General features: G+C 38.8%; 2 protein-coding genes across 2 annotated transcripts; both read left to right on the top strand.

Moving 5' to 3' along the window:
- Positions 1 to 273: 273 nt before the first annotated feature.
- On the top strand, positions 274 to 2,009 carry LOC128187271 (zinc finger protein 862-like). Its single transcript, XM_052857589.1, has 2 exons — positions 274 to 1,293; positions 1,505 to 2,009. The coding sequence occupies exons 1-2, from the start codon at positions 512 to 514 to the stop codon at positions 1,992 to 1,994; spliced, it is 1,272 nt and encodes a 423-aa protein (XP_052713549.1). The 5' UTR covers positions 274 to 511; the 3' UTR covers positions 1,995 to 2,009.
- LOC128177693 (zinc finger protein 862-like) lies at positions 2,008 to 3,207 on the top strand (the record flags this gene model as incomplete). The annotated part of the gene is made up of 1 exon (XM_052844518.1): positions 2,008 to 3,207. A coding segment is annotated over one exon (1,011 nt), but the record flags the coding sequence as incomplete, so codon positions are not given.
- Positions 3,208 to 15,122: the final 11,915 nt, after the last annotated feature.

The following is a 15,122-nucleotide window of genomic DNA, read 5'->3' on the forward strand; positions in this document are numbered from 1 at the left end:
CGTGGTCTAATCAAAGTACTGACGGGAGTTGATTTTATCGATTATTATTCATTTCAAAGCTGCTTGGTCCGATTTTATATCAAATTTTATGCACGCTTTTAAACGATGGCTATGCTTAGTATATGTATAATAAGACATTGCAGTAGTTTTACCCGTCAATTATGCCAAATTTCAATGAAGAAAAATACTTACAAAATTTGCTAACAAAACGAACGACATTAAAAGGTACCAAGTTATTTCGCCTCATGTTAAATTTCACCCCTGACGCAGGGGTTGAAATATACGGTAGCCCGACGCCCGGGGCTAGTCAGTTTAAAACTCGGGCTTGCTCATTTATAGTAACTGATAGTCCGTCGGGCTAGCAAATCGGAAAAAAATCCTTGGCTTTCACTTTCGTTTTTTATTTAAACTGGTTCCATAAGAACTAGTTGAATTGTATCTATCTTCAAAGCGTTTAAGAACAGGTGAATAAAAGAGCATATTAAAGCATCTTAATCACATTGATCAAAGCATGAGTAAGCAAACCACGTTGTTTGGATTTACCCAACCGTGTAAAAAATCAGCGGAGGTCAGTAAAGATGAGAGATACGATCAGACAAAAAGGAAAAGAAAGTTCCAAGAAAGTTGGAGAGAAAGGTTTCCATGGGTTGAGGTTGAAGTGCAGTCTCATCCCTCAGGCTCAACTTCAAGTGACGCCGATGTCAGTGACTGTATTTACTGCAGAACATTTCCAGAATGTGCAAACAAATCAAGTGCTCTATTCAAGGGTACCGGTAATTTCAGAATTGATCCACTTATTTCGCATGATAAGACAAGCGAACATTTCGTAGCAAGTAAACGTTATTTTACCAGAAATAAAATTTGTGACCAGAATAACAATGGACCCGGATTGAGAAAAAATTCAGACGAACCCTGTAGTAGTAGTGCTATAGACAAATACAGAGAAAAGCTGTTACCAGCCGTTTCAAGCACAGAAATTGCCAAAGCAATGTACAGATTATCGGATGAAGAAAAGAAAAAAATGACCGTCCTCTTTAATACAGCATATGCAGTTGCAAAGAATGGAAAGCCCTTTAGTGATTATCTCTATTTGTATGAATTGAATAAATTAAATGGTTTAGATTTTGGTGGCCAATACAATAACATTCATGCTTGTGAAAATTTCATTGAAGCCATAGGTCAAACATATCGTGAGAAAATTCGGGATGAAATTCTGAAGACAAACTGTGTTAGTATTCTTGCAGATGGTTCAACTGATGCTGCTGTATTGGAACAGGAAATTGTATACTTGCGGTAAGTGTGTAAATAAAACATTTCTAAATGATATTAAAGTATTGGCCTGAGCAATTACTTGTATATTTTGAGCTGGATATGACATGATGTAGTATATATTTTTTTTATTAATTGTAAAAGTTAACATACTGATAGATCATTAAACTAAACATCATTGATATAAAGTATTTGCATTATTTATTTAATTTTTATTAATTTTTTCTTCAATTAGATATGTCCAGCCATATTCTGGAGTTCCTGTATGTAGGCAAATTGACATTGTAGCTGTCCAATCATCAGATGCCACTGGGATCCTTGCTGCACTGCACCAGGCTGTGGAGGAAGGCTTGAATATCAACATGAGTGATCTGCATCCAGATCACAAGGGGACACCATCTCTTAATATGGCCAACTTTGATGGAGCATCTGTGAACTTTGGATCCAAATCAGGAGTTGTTGTAAAACTGAAGGAAGACTTTCCAGAACTGTTATCTTTGCAATGTGTGGCACATAAATTAGAGCTGTCAATTTTAGATGCTGTTAAATCTTGGAAATATCTCAGTGATTTTTTTGAAGAGGTTATCAAAGGCATTTTTAAGTTCTATCACTACTCTCCAAAACGAAGGAGGGAATTAAAGGCTATTTCAGAAATACTGGAAAAGGATCTTGTACATTTTCAAGTGTTAAGCAGGTCAGATGGCTTGCTAGCATCTAGCTCTTGATGCTGTGAAATAAAATTTGGAACAGGTTGTTACCCATATAGAGCACAATAATTTGTCCAGTAAGTCAACAGATAGTTCAAGCAAAGCTCTTGGTTATGTGAAAAAAATCAAAACAGTCAAATTTGTCAAAGTCTTGCATTTTATGCTTGATTTTTTACCTATTGTTGCAGAGATGTCAAAAGCTTTTCAATCTGAGTCAGTGTTGTTGTTTGAAGTACCAATACTTATTCAAGGGGATATATTGGCACTTGAATCACTGAAAACAAATCCAGGAACTCATATGAAAGAATTCCTAGATATGTTTGATAGTGAGACATGCAAATATGGCAATGTAAAGTTGACAAACAAACCCCAGAATCTCACTTATACTGATGACCATGAAGTCACCAAGTTTTTGTCTGATGTTATCACCTATGTGACAAAAAGATTTGAAGCATTGTATGAACCACCATTTTCTTATTTTAGTATTTTCAATGTGAAAAACTGGCCCATCCTCATACCTGAACTTGGCCAATATGGAGTAAGTGAGTTAATGTCAATAGTTGACCATGAGTGTTTTTCTTTTATATTCACAGAAGAAGAAAAGTCTGTAATGGTATCCCAGTGGTCTCTATTAAAAGCTAAAGTAAGACACTTGAGGCATGTCCCTTTAGTTGACATTTTTTCTTCAGTGACTGTTGAAAACAGACAAAGTGGTACAACTCAGCTAGGTGCTGTATGTAAAGTTATTGAAGTAATGATGACCCTCTCTCCCAGCACAGCTAGCTGTGAGAGAGGGTTTTCAATCCAAAACATTTTGAAAACAGACAAAAGAACTAGATTAACCCAAAATAATCTGAGAAATCAACTTCTTCTTATGACTGAAGGTCCTCCTGTTAGTGAATTTATTGCAGAAGAGTGCATATCAAAGTGGTTGTTATCAACATCCAAGGGGAGGCATGTTCATGGGCACAAATTGAAATGTAAAAACAGAGAATCAGATCCTGATGAAATGTATAACTATTATGATGTGAATAAAGTTTAATTAAGATGAATATGTTATCACTGTCTGAGATGAAGTTATATAAAAGAATTAAACAGCTGTAAATTGTGTTATATTTTCATTTTGCATCCTAAAATGGTTGGGCTAGCTAATTTGAGCTTTGGGCTAGCAATTGTTTACTGACTAGTAGCCCCTGGGCTAGTGAGTTTCCCTGGAATATTTCAACCCCTGCTGACGACGAGATGGGCATGGTTGTAGTACGAATTTGACATCGCTTTAAATAAAGGTCGAAATGATCAGACAAATTATAAATGAACATGTGTACGTTTTGTTCGCTAATATTTCCAAAGTCTGCTTTTTTACAATCGATGCACAGCATGCGGGTTGAATAACCCCATTCCTTCGGGGGACGAACCAAGCAACATTCCCGTGATGCATTTTGGTTTGTTTTTTTCGTTTGCCCAAAGAGAAATTATTTTTATTTACTTTGAATATTTCTAACTTTGAAAGGAGACTGATTCTGCTGGTGTAAATAGGAGAAAGTCCATAACTTTCTAAGATAAATGATTTGTATGAAAAAAAAATTGATACTGTAATTACTAAAAAAAATCGGACCAAGCAGCTTTAAAATCAACGATATGTTACTTTGCTTGGCAAGTAGTATATAATTTGTCTTTGAATTATGCACATTTTTATAACATGAATTCTCGGACTTTTTCGACAAGAATTTTGAAAAAAAAACCCAGTATGAATCGTGTTGTGTAATGATTTAAGGTAGAATTGATTCCATCAAACTATGTATAAGTAATCGAAATATTCAAAAAATTGTACGGATCCAAGCAATAGTGAACTCTAGTCTCGTTCAACCAGATGCTCGGCTGTCTCCGTTAATCTCCAACAAACAAGAGAATGTTAACACCAGGTCACGTGATAGCTTGATGACGCGACCTCTAAATATAGAATGACTCCTTGCTTGTCGGAGATTTACGGAGACAGCCGGTGGTTGAACGAGACTTTATTGAACTCTGGCGTATGAATACATACGACTGCAAAAAATATCTAAATTGTTCGTACTATTTAACATCTGACTATTGTAACGTGTGTCCAGCCGAGCGGTTGCTTTTATTTATTTGGACACGTACCCGGTTACACCCGGGATTCTGCAGAACACTTGATTATAAATTTTCCTGTTGTCTTTCAGGCTAATAACGAACTGAATCAATATATTTACGCTGATTATTTTAATAAATTTACTAAATCAAGATATTTACGACGATTGGTACTTAAATCAAAATATTAATTTCCCAGGGATTTACCTAAGCCCAAACCAACCACAAGTTTCCCCTTGTTAAACTTGCAATCCAATGTCCCCGACCACTAGCCCAGGCTACCAAACTACCCCTTGACCAATGCCCCTAGACAATTGGCCTTACCAAGGGTTCTGGCTACTGACCTGAGGTCTCTAACCAGTTGATTTCCCCAGCTCCCTTTGACACTGGTGTACAGGCTTATTCAGCCTTTATTGCCGAGTGTCAAAGCTACGGTGGTTGATCAACTGGCGCAACCTATACTATAAGGCTTCTTCAGCCTTATGTAGCCTTTAATCTAATATGGCCTATTCCGCCCTATTACGTAGCCTTTACTTACTCTATGCTCCTAGAGATCTTCTCAGTCTTGCTGCAGTGATCACACTCTCTGATTCTGCCGACTACCGCTGTTTATATAGCCTCGGCACATTCCATCTTTAATCCCAAGGGGGAACAGACTATTACCATGGAAATACCCTGTACTACCCTATTTCTATAATTGGTATGACCTGATTCGTCACATCACCCACCCCTTAAAGTCATACGTCCCGTATGAATACAACTATTTTTTTTTTTAATTTTATTAAGCTTCAAACAATAGGGACTCAAGAATATCTTTCTTAGAATCCAGTTCTTGCATATTCATTTTGACATTTAAAATGTACAACCATTCACAACAGTTTCTTTCTCTCGATCTTCTTGATCTGTTTTCCCTCTTCTATCCATTTGGTGATGATCTTGACACTTTCAGTAAAGTACAGTGGATCAGTTTGGCACTCTTTGTCTTCAAAGGAAGGTTTGTCCGCGGCTGGCTCACAAGGCGGAGAAACAACGTTAGTCGCAGCTTTTACTGGAGCACTTACTTGGCAACGGCCTAGTTGGCTTCCGGTAGATTCTTCCTTCTTCAAGCTGCAACTCTTTTGAACTCATGGATTTCTTCTTGCTGCTCGCTTCAGCTGAGTCATCATTATCACTTTCACCATCACTTATATCCTCTTGTAGTACGCTTTGGAGGTCCCCGGGGTCCTGTCTGACCCAAGATTCTGCAGCTGACTCATTGCCGTCACACTGAGCGCTACTCAGATTCAACCCGTCTGCCTCGCCACTGTTTTCTTCACCAATGTCATGTTGCCTCTTGAGATGCCTTCTCAGATTCTTGGGGGTAGTAGAACTAAAATCGCAATAGTTACAAAATAAGAGATTCTGGCTACAATTACCAATGTGTTTTGCCAATTCGTCATCTCTATTGAACCGGTAAGGACAGAATGGACATTTTCTGCCCTTGTTTAACGTGATCTTCGTCTTTGGCATTGCAACCTAAAAAAAAAACAAAAAAAAACAACAATGCAGATGTTAAACTATCTTTCTAATAACAACAGCTACCAACAATACAGATTTCCACATGTTTATCTAACTCTATATCTAAACTAAACTAATCTCTAATATAATCTGACATCCACTTAGGAGGACGTCTTTCCCTTTTCGAAGGACCAAGCAAACGCTCATCATTTGGACACTGTTGTCCCAAAGTCGACTCTGACACTTGGTCGCCAATCTGATTATTCTCACTATCAAAGTCATCTACAACATCAGGTTCTTTCAGTTCCACGATGTCATTCGGACTTTCCCGCTCAACTAACTCATCCAGCTGACTGGATTCTCCCCTTAATAATTGGGGATGTTTAAGTCTGATCCGATCTACGTGGACAACTTGTTCTTTACCCCTTTGTCCACAATCTACCCTATAATTAAGTTCTGAGCACTTGCCCAAAATCTTGTAAGGTCCCCGCCAGAAAGATGTCAATTTTGCAGATCTACCAACCTTCTTAACTGGAAAATATACAAAAACTATATCACCAGGGGAAAACTTTTCAAAGCTAAGCTTCCGATCATGGTATGTCTTTTGTCGACACATCGCTTGCTTTGTATTCTCTCTTACTATACTGTGGGCTTCTTCTAGGCGTTCCTGTAACTCCCAAACCCATTGGTTTCTAGGTGTGATTTTCAAATCTCCTGGTAATTCGTACATGAGATCTAAGGGTGTAGTTGTCTCTCTGCCTAGCATTAAGAAGTTCGGGGTATAACCAGTGGTCTCATGAACAGCTGACCGATAGGCTTGCATAACATATGGAAGAGATTCATCCCAATTTGTCTGATGGTCGTTCACATAAGCACTAAGCATGGTGGCTAGGGTTTTATTAAACCGCTCTACCATTCCATCACTTTGAGGGTGGTAAGGTGACGTCCTTGTTTTCTCGATATGGAGTAAGGCACAAAGTTCTTGGAACAAATTGCTTTCATATTGCCTACCTTGATCGGAATGAAGTATCCTAGGCACTCCAAGTTTTGCAAAGACTTCTTCAACCAATATTTTTGCAACAGTTTGAGCTTCCATGTTAGGCATGGCGAAGCTGTCTGTCCATTTGGTAAAATAGTCAGACACCACCAATATATATCGGTTACCCCTATCTGTCTTTGGCAATTCCCCTAAAATATCAGTAGCTACCCTTTCCAGGGGGATTCCAGTTTCTACAACTTTCATTGGAGCTCTCTTGGTAACGTTTGGACTTTTTCTTTTCGAACACGTCTCGCAGCCTGCAACGTATGTTCTAACATCCTTTCTGCATCCAGGCCAATAGTATTTGCTTCGTACCTTTTCCAGTGTCTTTTTATGACCTAAATGCCCAGAACCTTTAAAATCATGGCAAAAGTAAAGTACCTTTCGTCGTTCTCTGGCTGGTATAACAGCTTGAAATATATCATTTCCTCGTCCAGTTACCCATTTCCGGTAGAGCAAGTCATCTTTGATGAGTAGCATGTCCCATTGTCCCACAATTTCTCGGACGAAAATACTTTTTCCTGCCAGATCCTCTGATTTTGGTTTGATCCCTCCCTTCAACCATTTTATGACTAAGGCAATATCCGCATCTTTTTCTTGGATACTTTTCAAAGATATGTCATCTGGCAATTTGGTTTCCCCAGCACTCTTAGTAATGGTATTGACAGACCCAGGCATATCCTCTTGATCCCACGAAGAAAAGAAACCACACTGTTTGCAAGGAATTCTACTGAGAGCATCAGCATTCTGATGTTGAGCTCCAGGTCGATGTTCAATCAACATGTCATATGTACTAAGCACCTCTAGCCACCTCGCCAGTTGGCCTTCCGGGTTTTTGAACTTCATTAGCCACCTCAGTGAACTGTGGTCCGTTCTTAGGCGAAATTGTCGTCCTTCCAGAAAATGTCTAAAGCCTTTAACAAAATGGACAACCGCCAGGAGCTCCTTCCTAGTGACACAATAACTCCTTTCACTCTTCGACAAGGTACGACTTGCATATGCGATCACTTTCTCGTGACCATCTTGTTGTTGAGAAAGTATAGCCCCGATTGCATCCCTGCTAGCATCGGTATCCAATATAAACTCTTTACTAAGGTCAGGATGACCTAAAACTGGAGATGTTGTGAGTTTATGCTTCAACAAATCAAACGCAACCTGGCAATCATTATCCCAGACAAAAGGCCTTCCTTTCTCAGTCAACTTGTGTAGGCACTTAGCAACCTTCGAGAAATCTTTTATAAACTTCCTGTAGTACCCACAGAGGCCAAGAAAAGATCTTATCTCACTTGCATTGGAGGGTACGGGCCAGTTTCTCACACTTTCAATCTTTTCAGGATCTGTGGTTATTCCTTCTTCTGATATAACGTGGCCCAAGAACTTTACAGATCTTTGAAACAAATGACATTTCTTGGCCTTTAGCCGCAATCCAGCAGACAGAAGTCGGTCAAACACTCTCCCTAAGTTTACCATCATTTCATCGAATGTTTTACCCATTATGATGATATCATCCAGGTAGACTAGGCATATGTCCCATTGCAATCCAGCCAATACCGTTTCCATAAGTCTTTCGAACGTGGCAGGTGCACAACAGAGTCCGAACGGCATTACTCTGAATTGAAAGAGACCTCTGCGAGTGGCAAACGCTGTTTTAGTTTTGTCTGCAGGGTCAAGTTCTACCTGCCAGTACCCAGAAAACATATCCAAGGTAGAGAACCAACTGTATCCGGACAATTGCTCCAAGGATTCGTCAATCCTGGGCAAAGGATATGCGTCTTTGACTGTGCTAGCATTAAGACGCCTGTAATCTACACAGAACCGATAGGAATTGTCTTTCTTTTTCACTAGCACAATTGGCGAGGCCCATGGGCTTATTGAAGGTTCAATGATATTGTATTCCAACATTTCCTCAATATTCCTTTCAATTTCCTTTGACAGATGGGCCGGAGCACGACGAACTGGTTGTTTGATGGGTCTCGCATCCCCAGTATCAATTTTATGCTTCACAATGTTGGTTTTCCCAAGATCATTGTTACTTTTGGCAAACAACGATGTGTACTGCAACAGAAAAGCTTTCACTTCCTTGGCTTGTGTCTTTGAAAGATGTTTTACAGAGTCTTGATACAACTGTTCAATGTCATGCCGCTCTGCTAAATTACACGAGTCACTTGAGCTCACCGCGTCTGTTTCTTGAAACTGACCGATTTCAGTATTCTTATAAACCACCTTTGGCTCAGGGTCTACATTCAACAACCTAACAGGTACAGTGTTTTCAAGAGGTCGGACAAATGTTCTGGCTGTCAGTGGCCTATTTGTGTCTTCCCTTTCTTTAGACTCTACAATACCTTCTGATTGTAATTTTCTATCATCCAAGGTACACACTTTCCCGGGTACAATTAATTCGCTTCGAGGGGGTATGCTGACCGTTTCTTTGGCCACTACCCTAAAGCATCCAAATTTACCTTCGTAAAGCACTGGAATCCGTTCATCCTGAAATGACAATACACCATGTTTCGTATCTATGATCATATCAAAACGCTTGATCATATCCAACCCCAGTATACCCTCAACCTGAAGATCGGCTACCAAAGCTAACGTCTTTACAACATGGTTCCCTATTTCCACCTCAACGTTTACTTTCCCTGCCAGTGCCAATTCTTCACCATCAGCAGTAAACACTTTCATGCCAGGTTCCTGAACCTGTACTTCACAATGTTCTCCTACGGCTTTCATTGATACTGACGACAGCATGGTGACAGTGGCCCCTGTGTCCACTAACATTTTCACTTTAACACCATTAATCATGGCATATATGAACATTCCCGCTTCATTTGAGCATGAACCAAGTCTTCCAGTCAGATGACCATTTGACCCCTTATGTTCATACTTTTTCACAGTATCCCGCTCTTCTGAAGTTTTATTATCTTGTGTACCCTTGTCCTTCTCTGGACAGTTCTTTTTATAATGTCCTCTCTTATGACACCCGTAACATTTAACTGCATCCATTGTTTTACCTGGTCCAGGTGAATACTTGAAAGGCTTTCGATGAGACTGGCCTTCGCCCTTTCTGAGCTGTTGTATTTCCTTGTTCATATCTGCCACATTCTTTTCTATTGATGCCATCCAGTCCTTCAACTCTATCTTGAAAGATTCCTCACCAGCTGTTGTATCAGTCATCAACTGGTGTTGGTAGGCCCGATAACCTCGTTTGTCTTCTGCCCTAAGGTATGCCTCCAATTCTACGGCGTGCTTTATGGCATCATTTAAATCCCTTGGACGAGCTTGTTTAATTCTTATCCTCATGTCCGAGTCAGGCAAAGCATCCAGGAATTGTTCCATGGCCAGGGTTTCCCGCACTTCAGATGGGGCTTTTGGGTAGGCAAGATTGGCCAGTCGTCTAACAGCTTGTCCTAGTTCTGGGATGGTCTCTGTTGCTCTTTTCCGCCTTTCCCTCAGTTGAACTCTATACAACTCTGTTTGGTTGGGCGGGGCAAATCGTTCTTCTAATGCCTGAACTAGATAGTAATAATCGGTGTTATCACCTGGCAAATTTCCAAGGACCGCTTGAGCTTGACCACGAAGAGATGCTGCGAGAAATAAACCTTTCTCCTCTTCTGTCCACTCATTAAGTTTACCAACGGTATTAAAATGGGTCTTATAGTCCAACCATGAACCACTTCCATCATAGGTTGCCGCTTTGACCTCCCGTCTATTAAACCTCCGAGTCTCCGTCTCTTTTCCTTGGACAGTTGGTCTGCGATAACGCCTCTCAGTGACATTGCCATTATTCACCACAGGTCCAATGCCGTTCCCATTTGTTTCATCCCTTGTATCCATTTCCTCATTAAACCTTACTTTGGGACGAGTATGGTCAAATTGTCTATCGGGTCTAACATCAGGAAAATGGTCAGCCAAAGGGCTCCTGGGAATGATCGAAGAAGGTCGACCACTGGCAATTCCCGAGTCATAGTTATTACGAATCTCCATTTCGCGAGGCCTTGGCGTTGAATGCATGACATTTCCTTGCTGTCGGATACTTGTCTCTAGCTCTCTTATTTCCTCATGTAGAGCCGTCAATTCTCGTTCCAAGTCAGCAGTTGCCATTATTCACAATAAAATATAAATTCACTTAACCTTTATTAAAGTACCAGAAAATATCAGAACAACAAAAATTAATTTCCCTGATCTGCAGAATCCCACCGCTGCCACCAAAAATTATGTAACGTGTGTCCAGCCGAGCGGTTGCTTTTATTTATTTGGACACGTACCCGGTTACACCCGGGATTCTGCAGAACACTTGATTATAAATTTTCCTGTTGTCTTTCAGGCTAATAACGAACTGAATCAATATATTTACGCTGATTATTTTAATAAATTTACTAAATCAAGATATTTACGACGATTGGTACTTAAATCAAAATATTAATTTCCCAGGGATTTACCTAAGCCCAAACCAACCACAAGTTTCCCCTTGTTAAACTTGCAATCCAATGTCCCCGACCACTAGCCCAGGCTACCAAACTACCCCTTGACCAATGCCCCTAGACAATTGGCCTTACCAAGGGTTCTGGCTACTGAACTGAGGTCTCTAACCAGTTGATTTCCCCAGCTCCCTTTGACACTGGTGTACAGGCTTATTCAGCCTTTATTGCCGAGTGTCAAAGCTACGGTGGTTGATCAACTGGCGCAACCTATACTATAAGGCTTCTTCAGCCTTATGTAGCCTTTAATCTAATATGGCCTATTCCGCCCTATTACGTAGCCTTTACTTACTCTATGCTCCTAGAGATCTTCTCAGTCTTGCTGCAGTGATCACACTCTCTGATTCTGCCGACTACCGCTGTTTATATAGCCTCGGCACATTCCATCTTTAATTCCAAGGGGGAACAGACTATTACCATGGAAATACCCTGTACTACCCTATTTCTATAATTGGTATGACCTGATTCGTCACACTATTTTCAAGGTACTCATAAGTAGTTTCTTAAAAACCAATGCTTCAAGATACATCATCGAATTTATCGATTATTTTCAAGAACTAAATCTTGTCAGTGGTGATGATTTGTGCTTAGGTCCAAGTACGGTTTCACTTTCGGTTTTGACAGAGTAACTGCATATTAAAATCAACTCCCAAGAACTGATAAAAGGGTCCCCAAATATCCAAAATATCTGAAAACAACGATGGGATTAATTATTCGTGATCTGACTGTCGAGGGTTTTTTTCTTGTTTCCAATAGTCATTTTAAGATAACGTATCTTGACCCCTCACTACCACATGTTCCATCGAAATCCACTTTTAAGTGGTGTATTTAATTTCAGAATTGCTCCACTTATATCAAAGCCATATGCTGCTACACTTATTGTAGTTTTTACAACATTTTAATCTATTATATATCAGTCTTTCTTTCTTACTGTCATTTTTACCTCTCACGCCACCACTCTCACTTCTCTCATTTTCGTCGCTGCTGCTACTGCCGTTACTACTATAACCACTATTACTTTCTCTCCTTTTCGCAGATGGGTCCTCTTAAGTAAGTGTCCTTTGACTTTCTGCTTTCTCTGAATCCTTTACTGCATCTGATGTTGTTATGCACCTGTCATTTCTCATTACATAATTTTTGGGGGTTGTAATGTTTTATTGTCATTGGTCTTTGTCCATCATAGTCTGTTAAAATTTTACATTTTTAACTCATCTGAAGTACAAGACATATTGTCACTTTGCCATGTTAGGATGTAGACACCAATAATGAAGCTTTAAATGCAACCATGACACTCCCTGACAGGTCCATATATGGGCTATGGTATTCCAGGACTGTCATGGCCTGTGAGGCCTGTTTGATTGGCCGTGATATGCTTAAGTAAAGTCTACCTGTAATTTTTATTTTTCAGATCTAGAGTGCATATGACTCTTTAATTTTACGTCATGACAAAGTGATTTGTCTAAATGTGCTTACCTGAACCCAAGATCTTGCACGAGTCTCCCAATGAAGACTTGAAGGGCCTAACTCCCCTTTCTACCAGAACATCTGACAGTTGACGCAATGAAAACTACTGTCCCTTCAACTGCATGTCGTGGATGGTCCTCTTCTAGTCCAGGTTTCTTCTTTGGAACAGGGACTTGCAAGTTCTCCACAACCATATCGACTGGGTTTTGAATCACTTTTCTCTTCAGTGTATTCTCAGATATTCTTATAGATGTAAAAACTGATTTTATTAAATATGTATTTAAGTACCATATAAACAAAACAGTTGTGTTGCATGGATTAATACAAATTCGTGCTAACAATTTTATAAATGTAGGTCTCTAAGCTAAGTCACTCAGAGAACCTACTGGCTTGCTATCTGTAAGTTGTCATCCATAGTGCTTTGTGCCATTGTTGAATTAAATTTTCATCATTTATATCAGAAAAATAAATGCATGCAAAGTATCAAAAAGTATATCGATTTTTGAAAGGGTATACCAATGAGTTTTCTATTAACAAAGACTTATTTTTACCGGTTGCGGTTGAGAGTCTTTTCAAAGGGTTTTTGATGTTCTTCACCCTCTCCCGCTTGCTCTCCATGATAAACTGCTCGTATATCTTCTTTAAAAAATCTGTAGGCTGTAGAAAAGAACATGTATGTTTTAGACTAAGAGCATTAAAATCATTGCATACATAGGTGTAGTAAGCAGGGGGGTGGGTTGCAAAGTAAGACCCAACCATAAGGCACATAGCATTAGGGAGGGGCCAATACCCCACCCACCCCCTCCCCCTATTTTTCTCGAAGCAAACATAATTGTTCATAAATTTACCCTTAAAAGATTGAAATAACAAATGGAATATCAAAAGTGATACTGAAAATTGGACCCTTGGATCAGGAATTTTTAATGATTTGGGGGGGGGGGGGGGGGGGATGGTAGGTAAGACTCTTTTTTGGAGTTTTAGTTATACCCCCACCCCCTCCAACGGATTAGAATTTTGATAATTTGGGGAATTAGATTTATAGCTTTAGCCTAAGAATGTCAGTTTTTCTTCTTTTCCCTTTAAGGACGTTGTTTACTCAGGGTTTGAGTTCTCAAATTCGGATCGTTATAAAGTTCAATGTCATGAGTAAAATTTGTTCATGAAATGAATTATTATTGATAAACCATTTAATATTTTTACTATATAATGGAATAAGGCTCAAACAAAGTTGGACTTTTAGCAAAACAGAGGAAATTCGGACTAAAATTTTCAGATTTTGTTTTTCACTTAAATGTTTTTGGTAGTACTGTAATATTCAAAGTTAAGATTTTATCTGTTAGTCAACATAATTTTGCATATTTTCTGTTGGTTTTATCTCACTTTTTCGTTTAGATATTCGAATGGCACACACTTCAAAAATATTAATATTGAAAATTGCTTAAAACGATTAAAGACACAATATCTCAAAACTTCGATCATCCACCTCATATAACTTTTATGCCTGCAGAGTAAGGTCAATATACCTAGTTTAATGCTATAAATGTTTTAGTATTATCATCATTCATTTTTTTTTTTTTTTTGTAAAATTGAATCAATAAAGGGTAGGAATTTGAAAACTTATAAAGGAAATTCGGATTAGAATTTTCATAAAAATTGTAAATAAAAACTTAATGCTTTGTGTCTGTTTAGTGTCACTGCCATTTATAAACTGTATTTCATTTTAAAGAGGGTTTGGCAATATGTATTCTTTTCACAATTAAGAAAACTTCAATCATACTGTAAACATTGTTTTTAAACTTTTCTTAAATTTTCAAAATATTCAATGGCCATTATCTGAAAAACTAGGTCATTGACCGACTTTTTTTAAAGTGAAAAATAGCACTCCCATGATAGGTCTTTAACACACAATAGATGGTTTTTCATTATCATCAGTGGAATTTTTTTCTTCTGAGTAAACGTATACCATAATTACTATTTCATAGTATTTTTCATAAAAAACAGATGGTTGCACTTGCATTTTTTTTTATATATGAAAATTTTGATTTATGATGAATATTATTATCTTTTGCTCATTTATAATTAAAATTTGAAAGTGTTTCTCTTTAAAGGAAAAAGCCGTTTCTTGTAATTCTGCTTTGGATGCATGTGCAATTGCGGCTATCTTGGGGGTTGAATCCGGAAGTGTCAAATGTTACTTTGCCCCAGTCGAACACATATAATTGGCCTGCTTGAATTGACCTACAGCCAGTGTCGCTTGATTCCCTTCTACTCAGTCGTATATAATGGACACCCTCGGTAAGATGTGTCAGGTTTGGATTAGTCCTTAAGAATTTTTTCTTGTGCACTCTGCTCTTCTTAAAGGCTTTCGCCGCTCCCACATGTTTTGAATACCCCTTTACATGCGCTGTCTGTTTGTCCTGTTCTGCTGTCAAAAATGACATTGGGTGCAGTAATTCGGCACTTGGTCAAGGGCAATATAATATTTGTACAAGTGAACGATGATTTGCCGCCTCTCTCCAATATACTTGATCATTAGCTCCTCACAGTCGAAGCATTGGT

This window comes from Crassostrea angulata, chromosome 1 (assembly GCF_025612915.1).
Source record: "Crassostrea angulata isolate pt1a10 chromosome 1, ASM2561291v2, whole genome shotgun sequence".
In the NCBI taxonomy this organism is placed as follows: domain Eukaryota; kingdom Metazoa; phylum Mollusca; class Bivalvia; order Ostreida; family Ostreidae; genus Magallana; species Magallana angulata.